Genomic DNA, 12,550 nt, shown 5'->3' with positions numbered 1-12,550 from the left:
AAAAAAAAAAAAAAATGATTAGACTATATTCCACAACAAAGTATATATAAAACTTATTTTTGTAGATAAAAAAAAACTTATTGTCGAATCGCTTCTATCGCGATTTGCCCGAGTTGCATTTCCAATAAACATATTTAAGTATCTAAAAAAAAAAAAAAACTATTGTTGCCAACTCTACAAAAAATCGAACTATAAATTCTCTTGTCTACCATGTATCTTCTTCATGTGTACATAGTAATTCATCTTACTCTCGCCTTGTGTGTAAATTATTTTTCCATTTTGTCATTCATACATTTTTACAGCTCAATGTATAATTTTTACGAATACATGTGAACGAATGTGTTATAAATATCGATGATTATGTAAAATCGGAATGATATTGTTATATAAATTGTCCTTATTTTGTGACATATACAAAAAAAAAAAAGAGGAAGAGATTTTATCGATACAAACATCTTCGATGTTAGAGTTTAGTACTATTGTATATTTAGTATTATCACGCGAAATTCGCGTCAAAAGTATTAATGATGCGACATTAGAGATAAAAAAAAATTTTGTTTTTAATAAAGACCATCGCGCGCGCGAGACAAATTCGTCCAATATTATATTGCTAAATTTGGAGATTATACGTGTTACATAAATTTTATTCCAAAAAAGACTAACTAAATAGATATGTGAAAGTGTTGTTGCATCATCTCTTTATATCCAACAATTGCAACAATTTTTTCGTTTGAAATAAGAACACTGACTTTACGCGTGATACAGAACTTTTTTTTTTTTTACAGCGTTCTGCGCGAATATTCAAGCGCATATAAATGTAAGATATATATATATCTGAATGCTACTATTGAATATATACAGAGGATGAATGAGAGTGTGTGTAATGATCTCACTTTTAATCTTATAGTTCATGCTCGTGTGACACGTGCGCGTGTAATAATTTTGCAGAATAAAAAAAAGATTCGATTAGGTTGTGCTATAAGATTATCGTCATAAGAGATTTCAAAGATTTTTTGTGTGTAAGTTTTGCTTGCTACTATCTGCAGTAGGATTGAAAAAAATTTCGTAAGCTTCGAGTGTTTATATATATATATGTAAGTGTATAAGAGAATCGTAGAATTCCGTGACACGTTTTAAAATAATATTTTTTAATTTATTTTTTTTGTTTTTTTTTTTTTCTATTTGAAAGAAGCAGAAGTTTTGTTACGTATTGTATATTTATGCATAATAATGAATTGTATTTTATATCTAATCCGAAAGAGTTTGGGTGTGTACATGTCTTTGCAAAGAAAAATGTTTAAATTCATATAATCGTTGCACAAAATATTCCACTGATCAGTTTATATTTTGAATGTGTAGTATACCGAGTTTTGTACCTCATATGCTTTAGCATTCTCAAAATAATGAATATATAAACGAATAATCATAACATTTATAAACACAAACATTTAGTATAGAAAGGAAACACTGTAAATGAGATTATAATAATTGTATAGGATAAATTTTATCGTAATAACAAGGAAAGAATTTGTATAAAAAATCACATTATTAGGGTTGTCTATAAACGCATATTTCGTAAAATTATAATTTGATATACATGTACAATAGAAACTCTTTTTTATATATTGTACAATGAAATAAAATAAAAAAAAGATGGATTTATTTTCAAGATTTACTCTGTTAATAATATATATATAATATATCACATTTCTTTCACACCTCGTATAAATTGTGAAAATTTGTAATTATAAGTGTGTGAAAACAGTCATTAAATATTTTTATAAATTATTTTATTATTATCTCGTGTATAATTCACAATATCTGTACATTTACGCAAACTCATAACGCAAATTTGTATGCTAATGTGTTTGCCGTTAAATTGCCATCTACATAAGTGTGTTAATCGCTCATGCTTCAACAGGATTACTCTTTTGCTCTTTCATGCCACTGCCTACGGGACCATGACGACGCTCCCAGATCATACGATGTTTTTGTTTCATATAAGCATTTTTAACATTAGTATATATTCCCATCTCTCCATCTGCATATTTTTGAACAATTATATTATTTAAACGTTTTGCTATATAACGCTTCTGTGTTGCAAACTTCTATGTACTTGTGTTCGTGTGACATGTAAGTGTATATTTATACACTTGTGTGTGTACATAGGTAACGTACACATATATGTACATTAATACGAACTGATAATAATATTTAATACGTACATTTTATAAAATAATTAGTAGCTGTGTCTTCGTAAGCTTTTTTTATGTCATCGCACAAATGGACATCTTCACCGTGGTAAAATGCGCACTGCTCAAAACGACTTCTCAGAATAAACACAATTTCTTCATCCACTGACCTGACGTTGCACAGACGAAAGTTTAATAAAAATAAAACATTAATTAAGGCTTTAGAAATTCTGACTATCAATAATAAAAGAAAATCAAAACGTTCTTCTATACTTTGTTTACAAATCATGAAATTTGAACATACCTGTCTCGGTGAAATTGGGAATTTGCCTCCGTAAAACAGACCATATCGTCGGTGTAACATTCGTCGATCGTCGGTACGCGACGAAACTTTTGATGATACCACGGATATTTCTTTTGATTCGGCACCACGAACTTTTCTACAAAGGCAATCGTACGTTTGTGTGTTTTTTAACTTATATGTATTGTAAAGTGCAACATAACCACATAGATGATTAGGTAATACCTCGAATATAAGTAACTGGTGTGTCCAGCATGTAATAAAAGTTGGTCATAAATTTAATGAACGCATTTTCATTCTCTACCATTTTTTTTAAATAGATGAAATAACAGTATCAACAGTGGCGATTAATGTTGTTTTTGTGAAATTTGTGTTAAATAAAAATGACACCAATCCTCGATGCAACACTCGACACACCGCAACACGCTTGAACACACTGCTACCGTCTGCTGCAGTGTTGTCGCAAAGTCGCGTTTTCACGCACGCGCACTGCACCGCCAATCAGTTTCTTCTAAGAGCCGTGTTTTTACGCATGCGCTCTTAAATAGTAGTCTCACTGCCGTACTACTTTCGACATCATTAAGGTTCTGTTGGGACCGAAATAATTTTTCACAATTTAACGTGTTTTCTAATGATATTTATTTTGTTTTTTAATAACATTTAAATAAAACAATATTAAGAAAATAGGATTTAAAAAAGATAGAAATATGAATTCTGACTTCTTAGAATTCAATTCTGACATCGGAAATACTGACTTCTTCAGTAGCACACTGCGCTACTGACTGTTATATATTATTATATTACTTAGTTTTGTTAAAATAAAAGAATGTATGTTTGTTTTTTTTGAATACTGATAAGGTTTTTGGCAGTTTTCCTTACCCCTGCAACAAATGTTGGTATTTGTGATTTCTGCCACATAAAATATCACATTAAATGTTATTTCTATGTTTATTTATTTCTATCTTTTTTTTTAAATCTTTATTTTCTTAATATTGTTTTATTTAAATGTTATTAAAAAACAAAATAAATATCATTAGAAAACACGTTAATTATGAAAAATTATTTCGGTCCCAACAGAACCTTGAATGATGTCGAAGTAGTACGGCAGTGATATTATTTATTTAAGAGCGCATGCGTAAAAACACGGATCTTAGAAGAAACTGATTGGCGGTGCAGTGCGCGTGCGTGAAAACGCGACTTTGCGACAACACTGAATTGGATTGCAATTTGGTCAATCAAGAGCGAAGATCAGTAAACTTAGGATTGGTTTTCTTTCTTCTGATTGGTCAAATTTCAATCCAATCTCAATCCCAATCCGTAGTGTGACATAGGCTTTATGCTTATGGTTACGGAGATTCATGTGCGATGGCCTTAAGCAAAGGGTGCGTTCAGACAACTCAACAGTTGCACAACGATTGAGAGATAATCACTTCTGATTGGATCATACTTTTGGAACCTAATGCAGATTTTGAAGAATAGTCCTATCATAAGCGATGATCTCTCAACCGTTGAGTTATTTGAACGCACCTAATAAGTGTGTTCAGACAACTCAACAGTTGCACAACGGTTAAGAGATAATCACTTCTGATTGGATTATACTTTTGGAACCGCAGCAGATTTTGAAGAATAGTCCTATCATAAGTGATGATCTCTCAACCGTTGAGTTGTCTGAACGCACCCAAAGAAGAAGACGTATTTGGCATTTTGGCACATGGTCGGTGATTCTTCTTTTAGAAATAGAGCCAGCTTCACAGTGATAATCGACATTAGTTGAACAATTCAGCAGGTAGAAACACGCTGTATACCGCTGGTGAGAGAGTTTTTACTGTATTTATCGTCACATCATAGGTTGTTCTTTCTACATGTAAGTATCGTGTACGTACAGCAAAAATAATTGTAATATTTTGAATCCAGTATGTTTTATTCAAAAAAAAAAATTCTCTCGTATAATATATTGAATTATGTAGTTATATATTTTAATATAAATTTTTTAGTTTGTTGCGATGGGCAAGCAAAAGCGGCGACAAAAGCCTAACAAAAGGCCTAAGTATTTAATGTTTAAAGATTTCAATGAAGAAGACGAAGAGATTAAGTCTGATAACAAACAAGTTTTACAGAACATATATAGCAATGTAAGTATATAACTTTTATCACAGCATAATATTCCTGTTAATAATAATAATAATTATTATTATATCAATCCTAATCTTGTAAACAATTTTTTAGATATGAATCCTGTAAACCCTGAACACTCGCGTCTGATACGATTTTTTTATTAGCTAAAATGTTGCAATAACTGAAAATTTATGGGGTTTCATCCAACATTTTATATTAAGAAAATAACATTTTTGTTGTTTTTATTTTTTTCAGTTTTGATGTTTTTATTTTTTTTGAAATTCTTCAACTAAATGGTTAATAAGATTTTCTCATTTTCAAGAATTGCTCGGACATTAATGCCCAGGGTTTACACGATTAGGGTTAATATTTACATTATATTATTTTATGATGTTATTTAACTTCTTTGCGAATATTTTATATAATAAACATTTTCTTGTTTTTATTCACAAGGTACAGTCACATAATTTTGAGGAAAGGTTTTCCTCTTTGCAAGTATTGTCGTCAATGTCTTGCGATTCTTCAGCTCTAGCTAAGCAAATTGCTAAGGATGGAATAGCAAAAATAATTGGACCGATGCTAATAGATAAAAATATAATTATAAGGAGCAGTTCTGCCAGTACTTTGAAGGATATCGCTGAAAATGGTGAAGAAGAAGCGTGCAGTGATTTAATCAAAGACGATATTATGACTCCATTAATTACATTATTCAATGAGGTATAAAATACTAATAATAGCATATGTAGTATTATATATTATAGTATATACGTGTATGTGTTGTGACAATGCCATGACAAAAGTGTCACATTGTAATGATGTGATCTTTGTCACAGTGTATACATGTGTGTACTTATGTATGCGCATATATATAGGTTGAACTAATATCTTAAGTCATATTTATCGTACAACTTAAAATGATACAATGAACTCAATTGAAGTTTTTATCCACAGTATTCACTCTGGAATCCAGAAAAAGACAATTCAAATAACAAGGCAAATAAGATAGAAACATTTATAGAGGCTGTTAATTTATTGTGGGTATTATGCGCAAATAATGAGAATGCGCTTAATCGGGCTAACAAAGAAGATTTGCCTTTGTTTCTAACAAAGTTTGTTAACATTGATGTTTACGGAATGAAAGTTGTTACAACTGTTATACAATGTATGGTATGCTTGTCAGATGAAAACAAAACTGCTGTTGAACAAATTGAAAAAACTGAGCCAATTTTGTTCAGTTTATTAGACCTGACACCAAGTGATACGAATGTTTCTGAAGTGTTGTATCTAAAAACTGCCGTGGCTGATTTATTAAACAATATGAGCAGTTGCACAGACGGTGATCAGGTGAATGTGCTTCGTAAAGTGGTGTTGGTACTTTCTGAAGTACTTACCGTTGATCTCACAGAAATCCTGTCTCGATTAACGTCTATCTTACCGCACGAGAGCAATATTTCGCATAATAAACTGAAACAAATACGAGAAAGTAAAAACATATTAGAGGCACAGGAACAAGCTTTACAAATTATAGCAAACTTGTGCTTCGATGAAGAGAATAATTTGGTTGATTCTGATATCGATGATTATGAAACGGAGGCGGAAATATATACAGACGACGATCCTACAAACTGCAAAAAACCGTCGACACTCGCGGTAGAACTAGTTGAAGTTATGGACAGTAGTAGCTTGATCGACAAAGTCTGGTCCAAGACCAAGTTCACGGTGGACGATGACAGTCGAGAATTACTGGATCAAACTGCGGATGGAAAAGCTATGCTGAAATATTTTAATAAGATTCAGTGCACAGCTTATTTGTGTTTAAGTAACTTGATATCCAGTATGGAAATTGATGTTTTCGGAGGCATTGTTATTTTATTCAAGTACATATCTTTTATTATTCATTTGTAATAAATCTTTGCAATTTCTTTTCATTATTCTGACTCATTGTTCGTGGGTTATTTTGCGTTCAGGAAATGTTTCGAGATAACAGATATATTCAAAGGAGAGGAAAACAACGCTGAACTTTTTGAAGCAGCCTCCGCGGCTATGCGAGCTATCCTGCAACGATTGGTTGAGATACAGACGGAAGTCCTTGACTTTAAGTACGAAGATATTGAATCAATAGTGAACGACATGAATCAGTGTCAAAACACGAATGTTCGCGTCAACTTGATAAGAATAATCAGTGATATGGTGCGAATTGCGATTAATGGAAAAGAACCGGAAAGATACAAGATGATAAAGGTAATAATTCTTCTTTTGTGTTTTGAAATTTAAAATATTCTGTAAGTAGCGCTACCAATGATTCAAAGCGTCATTCTATTTTTCATTAAATGTGTAGAATAAAAAAAAAAAAAAAAATGATGCTTCAAAGCATTTGCAGCGCCTCGTTGACGATACCATAGTCGTCTGTCACTAATTAAAAAATTTATTTTGACTTTCTTTCATTTTATACAGAATGTTTCTATGATTTTATTGGACATTTGTGAAAAAGATACTCTAGCATGGGTAATTGCCGAATCGATAGACGCGTTAATGGACATACACGGGGAAGAAGATACCGACCGTGTGGCAATGGAAATCGATTTTGTGCCGAGACTGAGAAATTTGACGTCGCATTTTAAAAGCAAGGTAATCGTATTATTTGTTCCAAATGCAAAATTTGTAAATTTTATAAATTTATATTATGTATCCAAACTCTCTTAATATGTTGATTTAATCTTAATAATCTCATTTTTATAGGTGAACGAACAGAAGAAATGTTTAAAGGATCACGCATGCGTAGTCTCGACTGTAAACGCAAATTTGTCGAGATTCATAAGATACAAAGAGAGGAAAATGAGAAAATTTAGAAGAAGAAGCGAAGATGATTAAAAATAAATGTTAAATAATAAGATAAGATAAGATAAGCTAAAAGCGGGGGGGGGGGGGGCTTGTGAGTCCCTTTTGTCACCTAGATCTATAAGATCCTCAGCGACTCCCGCTAGTAGTTTATCGTCCAGGTGCTGTTTTAGCCCGGCATTTGCTTCCAGGCTACACAGGTGGCCGATATTGTGTATTTTCAGGTCTTCGGGCTCCATGTTCGTGGAGATCTGAGGAACCTCTTGAGTACCAGAGACGGGCAGCGACACATTATGTGCACGCTGTCCTCCCTTTCCTCACCGCAAAATCTACATCAGAGCCTTCCAACTCGCGCACGGCGTGCGGTTTGCGCCGTAAGATTTCTATGCGGTCACGTGATCAGTTGGAAGGCTCTGATCCACACCCACTCTCCTAGGCCTAAGTTGAACAATTGTGCTCTGAAGGCCCAATAAATGTTAAATAATAACTGTTGTAGAATTTTGTACGTCTTATAAAAAATCTTGTGTAATACAGATACGACATCTGTGTTAATAAGGACTGTAGGATTGTATGTATTTCTCGCAAAATATATTTCTGTAATGAAGGTTTTAAGTTTTATTATATCGTATCAATAAATAATGAAAATCATACACCTAAGTATTTTACGGCGAAACATCGCAAACGAGGAAACATTCATTTATAAATCATGTACAGCGTGGTAGAAATGCCAAAGTATGAAACTGCAATGTAACAACAAAACGTGTGTACTAAAAATGAGCGTATATAAACGTAGCATGTGCGCGTAGCTTTATGAGTATAGTAGTTCCTCTATAAACACGTGGAAAGTCATCGTATCGAAGTTTTTAATTAAACATAATTCCGCTTCCATCTATGGAGTCGTAGAAACAAGACGATTTTACCAGAGACATCCAAAATCCTCAAAAACAAAGAGCTAGTTTGATTTTCAGAAGGATTTACCTCTCTTGGCATTGATATCATCCGGACTTTTGCTTCTCTCTTTCGAAAGTCTCGATTCGGACACGTCTTTTAAACTGAGAGCGCTGTGTCTTCTAGGTTTCGGAATCGGATTTACCTCGTCCAAGATTTCGGGGGGTTTGTGCCTGATCGGTTCGGATATGTGCAGTTCGATCACCTTGACCGGGTCCCGGGGCGCCGCGACCGGTACCGGCGGATCCGTCAATCTGACCACGTGAATGTCTTTTTGCTCGCACGGCAACTTTTTGAATTCCAACTTGATCGGACCGGACGGACCGTCTACCATGTTTTCAAAGAAGTTACGGCGATTTGCCTGAATTGACAATCTTGCGTTCGTCGTCGATTCGTCGTCACGCGCGTCAACCGTTTCCTCCTCTTGTTCGTCAGCATTTTTGCTCTCCAGAGCCTTGATCTGTCGTTCGATCTTCTCGATTTCTTCTTTAACGGAAAAATTATCGCCCGGCGACAAAGCGCTGGACGAGCCTCCATCTTTTTTTCTGAGACAGACCTCGTTGAAATCTTCCTCGATGTCCTTGATAATTTCCATCTTCTCTTGGGACGTTCTCTCGTATTCTATGTCCACATGATTTTTTTCGACGTTATCTTCAACGTCGATGTCTGACTTCTTCTTCTTATTCGATTTCTCTTCTGTCGTCTCAGACTCGGTTTCCTCCGACGTTTCGTCGAAGCTGTGCGCCGCTTTTTCTTCCGAAGGATCGTTTTCGATCTTTATCTCAGGCTCGGGGTCTTTCTTCGAAACTTCATTCGCTTCGTTCTTCACAATTATCTTTTCAACGTTGTCGGATCGCACGGTCTCGGTTGTTTTCGCTAGCAATTCGGACGTCCGTTTCGTTTCTTCCCGCGATGATACGTCATGATTTTTCTCAGATGTCATCTCGTTGACGCTGTCCGCCGCGATGATACTGATCGGTTCGGTTATTTGGAGTTCGATCGACGTACTCGTATCCGGTGTGGATTCTGTTGTTGTTTTATTTGCTTCTGTCGCAGATCGACCGTTATCTTCCTGCAAAATTGCAGTTTAAATCAGAATGCGAATAATTTCATCAATTACATGTAATAATAATATTGAGTATTGTTATTTGTTAACGATCTCGAACTGAATTATTCACATGTACCACAGAAGCTTCCAACTGTTCTTTCTGTTTAGGTGGATCCGGCGCTCTTCGTTTTTTGCGTCTATACGTGCTCGCCGTACTCGTAACGGATACGCAACTGTTGATGGACAAGTTCGATCTTCTCACCGCGTCCTGACTGAATCTTTTGAAGATATAATCCTCGGCCATGTTTTCGTTCTCGTCTCTCAAGCCAGCGTCGCTGGCTCGGGTGACCGAATCGTCCTCAAGATCCGACGCGGTTCCGTTCAATCTCTGCGATGATCTAACGCCGAATCTTCGCCTGAAAAAAAAGTTATTTATTTATTTATTTTATAGTTAATTGTTAATTAATTTATTTATTTTTCTACTAACGGCGTAATTTTTTTACACGATATTATAGATATTATCAGGTAATTATTGAGGATAGCCAAATGTGAAAACTCAATACAAAGCAAATCATTGTACAGATTAAGTTGCTCGCCAATTGCTGTTGTGTTGTTTTTATTTATTTATTTATTTATTGTAGATTTATTATAGATTTATTTATTTATTATAGATTATTAGGTAATTATTGAGTACCCGGATAGCCAAATGTGAAAACTCAATATAAAGCAAATCATTGTATAGATTAAGTTGCTCGCCAATTGCTGTTGTGTTGTTTTTATTTATTTATTTATTTATTATAGATTATCAGGTAATTATTGAGTACCCGGATAAACCAAATGTGAAAACTCAATATAAAGCAAATCATTGTACAGATTAAGTTGCTCGCCAATTGCTGTTGTGTTGTTTTTATTTATTTATTTATTGTAGATTTATTATAGATTTATTATAGATTTATTTATTTATTATAGATTATTAGGTAATTATTGAGTACCCGGATAAGCCAAATGTGAAAACTCAATATAAAGCAAATCATTGTACAGATTAAGTTGCTCGCTAATTGCTGTTGTGTTGTTTTTTATTTAACGCAACGAAAATAATGTTTTTGTCAATTCAGTATCGATATGCTGAGTTTTATTTATCAATCAATTGTTGTAGCTCCAATGTTTAGGACATGTGAGTCAGCAATATTTGAGCAATATATGAGCAATAATTTTTATTCACAAGTTGAGAAAAATAATAGAAGTTTATTGCCAATGAGTTGTTGAGAACTTGCTGTTATTATATTTTGAAAATTATTGTTGGCAAGAATACATAGTGAAAAGAGGATACACCCTTTTGTTACATTGCTGAAAACATATGAGTAATATTTGTGGCAAGTTGCCAACAATTTGCACTCAGTTGGCTATCTCTGGGCAATTATTATAATATATCGGAAAGTAGAACAAAAAAAACAACAAATACAGAGAAACAAAAAAATAGAAATACTAAAAATCAAAAAAAGAACAAAATGTAACATACAATAAATTACAGATACGTAACAATTGCAATAAAATTTTAAATCGCGAACAAAATTTATCATTGTTAATTATTTGCAGTTTGTTACTTGATATTATATAGTAAAACGGGTTTATAATTATGTTTAATTAAAATTTGCAGCAATCAGAAGTTTTTTGAATCAACGCAAGTGTGACGATAATATTAATATATAAAGTAATGAGCAAAAAATCTTACAGTGGCGGAACCGGCGTTTCTTCCGATCTGTTGTCGAGACTGACAGTACCGTTCTGCTTGTCTTCGAAATTCAGAGGTGGTATCTTGTCCGTTGGCCTCGGACTTACTTGTCCAAATCTAAACAGAGGCAGAGTTTAACTCCGAAAAAAAAAAAAACCAAGGAAAAAACGGTTTTGTTGTGATTTTGCATTACTCTAACGTATTCATCATAGTTTTATCACATTCTAAGATACTGATATTTTCTGTTCCATAGATCTGTATGTACATTTAAGACGTGAAAATCAATATCTATGAATATATATGTCTTGTGAAACCGCAAATATGTTCAGCAAAAAAATTTTATTATCACTTGGATCGACCGAGAATTCCAAGTGGCAAATGGCGCAGTAAAAAATGAAAAAGCAAGAATACTTTTTTTTAATAAACGTGAAATTTTGGTCAATGAGAGCTATACGTTGAATGTTTGTCGTGTATTTTTTGTATATATAAGTTATATATATATATAACTTATATACACAAAAAAACTTGTATATACAAAAAATACACGACATACAGTTATATATATATAACTTATATATATATATATATATATACAAGGTGTCCTAAATAAAGTGTTACAAGCTGTTTTCTCAGAATCTAATAAAGAAAGCAAGAAAATTTTTTTTTAATTAAATAGTTTAGTGCTATCTTCTACTGTGTAACAGATTTTTTTAAGCAAATGCTATAAGAGAAAGGGAAACGCCCAACATTTTTTTAAATGGAAAGTGATATTAATTTTTTTTTATTTTAATACGCGACAAACGTCCAGTTTATGGCTCTCATTAATCAAAATTTCACGTTTTTTAAATTCCAAGAGCTTTAAACTAACTCTTTTTTTTTTTTTAATGTTTTGTTTTGAAGCGTTTGAGACCAAAATGAAATTGGATCGATTCGGTCGTTATTGAAATATTGCGTCGGGAAAATTTCCCCACTTCCCCAATCGTACACGGAAAAAAAAATGATGTTGAATCAATCAGTATTAGTTTAATTGAAATACATCCTGTTGATGTAACATCAATATTATTGCGCTACACACTGCAGATAGTTGCTTCAAGAATCTAGACATTAAATTAATCGCATACGCAATTGAATGAATTATTTATTTTTGTGGCAGCCCGTGACGTCAATTTTAATTGAAGCAACTCCATTTTTTTTTCTGTGTACGAATCGCGTACAAGAGGCACTGGGGCACGGGTGCCTCATGACGTATCGAGTCCGATACCACCGTGCCTCTTGAACGCAAGAATAATCCGATCGATAAAGGGTGTCAATAAAGAAATTTATTATTGATAAGAACTTTCTCGCATGTAGACGCAGAGTCTCAAGCGCAGTGTCAT

At 33.4% G+C, this 12,550-nt stretch overlaps 3 protein-coding genes across 5 annotated transcripts in view; 1 reads left to right on the top strand and 2 right to left on the bottom strand.

The window, feature by feature from the left end:
- Positions 1-1,773: 1,773 nt before the first annotated feature.
- On the bottom strand, positions 1,774-2,930 carry LOC109858926 (NADH dehydrogenase [ubiquinone] 1 beta subcomplex subunit 10). The gene is made up of 4 exons (XM_020436644.1): positions 2,719-2,930; positions 2,497-2,632; positions 2,226-2,362; positions 1,774-2,041 (listed from the first exon to the last, which is right to left on the bottom strand). The coding sequence occupies exons 1-4, from the start codon at positions 2,798-2,800 to the stop codon at positions 1,908-1,910; spliced, it is 489 nt and encodes a 162-aa protein (XP_020292233.1). The 5' UTR covers positions 2,801-2,930; the 3' UTR covers positions 1,774-1,907.
- Positions 2,931-4,178: 1,248 nt separating this feature from the next.
- On the top strand, positions 4,179-8,050 carry LOC109858944 (HEAT repeat-containing protein 3-like). 2 transcript variants are annotated; one of them, XM_020436673.1, is made up of 7 exons: positions 4,179-4,357; positions 4,488-4,625; positions 5,062-5,325; positions 5,560-6,485; positions 6,576-6,849; positions 7,063-7,236; positions 7,348-8,050. In XM_020436673.1, exons 2-7 carry the CDS (start codon positions 4,497-4,499, stop codon positions 7,477-7,479), a joined length of 1,899 nt encoding a protein of 632 aa, XP_020292262.1. In that variant the 5' UTR covers positions 4,179-4,357; positions 4,488-4,496; the 3' UTR covers positions 7,480-8,050. The 2 variants fall into 2 exon arrangements, with proteins under 2 accessions (XP_020292262.1, XP_020292263.1); XM_020436674.1 differs by having other exon boundaries at positions 4,179-4,368.
- Positions 8,049-12,550, bottom strand: part of LOC109858943 — a 29,754-nt gene continuing 25,252 nt past the window's right edge. For both annotated transcript variants that reach the window (XM_020436672.1, XM_020436671.1), the window contains exons 5-7: positions 11,175-11,291; positions 9,573-9,858; positions 8,049-9,466 (exon numbers count right to left, since the gene is read on the bottom strand). In XM_020436672.1, the coding sequence (XP_020292261.1) occupies positions 8,411-9,466; positions 9,573-9,858; positions 11,175-11,291 (1,459 nt within the window). In that variant the 3' untranslated portion in view covers positions 8,049-8,410. The remainder of the gene's footprint in view (positions 9,467-9,572; positions 9,859-11,174; positions 11,292-12,550) is intronic.

Source organism: Pseudomyrmex gracilis, unplaced genomic scaffold (assembly GCF_002006095.1).
Source record: "Pseudomyrmex gracilis isolate BER0280 unplaced genomic scaffold, ASM200609v1 scaffold_230, whole genome shotgun sequence".
NCBI lineage: Eukaryota > Metazoa > Arthropoda > Insecta > Hymenoptera > Formicidae > Pseudomyrmex > Pseudomyrmex gracilis.
This window is presented reverse-complemented; position numbering and strand designations above follow the sequence as displayed.

Bases quoted from the DNA above. Each gene is read 5' to 3' on its own strand.
- LOC109858944 (XM_020436673.1), top strand. From the start codon at position 4,497: ATGGGCAAGCAAAAGCGGCGACAAAAGCCTAACAAAAGGCCTAAGTAT. The intron at 5,326-5,559 runs GTATAAAATACT...TTTTATCCACAG, and splicing joins TAATTACATTATTCAATGAG to TATTCACTCTGGAATCCAGA. The intron at 6,486-6,575 runs GTACATATCTTT...TTTTGCGTTCAG, and splicing joins GGCATTGTTATTTTATTCAA to GAAATGTTTCGAGATAACAG.
- LOC109858926 (XM_020436644.1), bottom strand. From the start codon at position 2,800: ATGGTAGAGAATGAAAATGCGTTCATTAAATTTATGACCAACTTTTAT. The intron at 2,363-2,496 runs GTATGTTCAAAT...GTGCAACGTCAG, and splicing joins TCCCAATTTCACCGAGACAG to GTCAGTGGATGAAGAAATTG. The intron at 2,042-2,225 runs GTACGTATTAAA...AAAAATATGCAG, and splicing joins TACTAATTATTTTATAAAAT to ATGGAGAGATGGGAATATAT.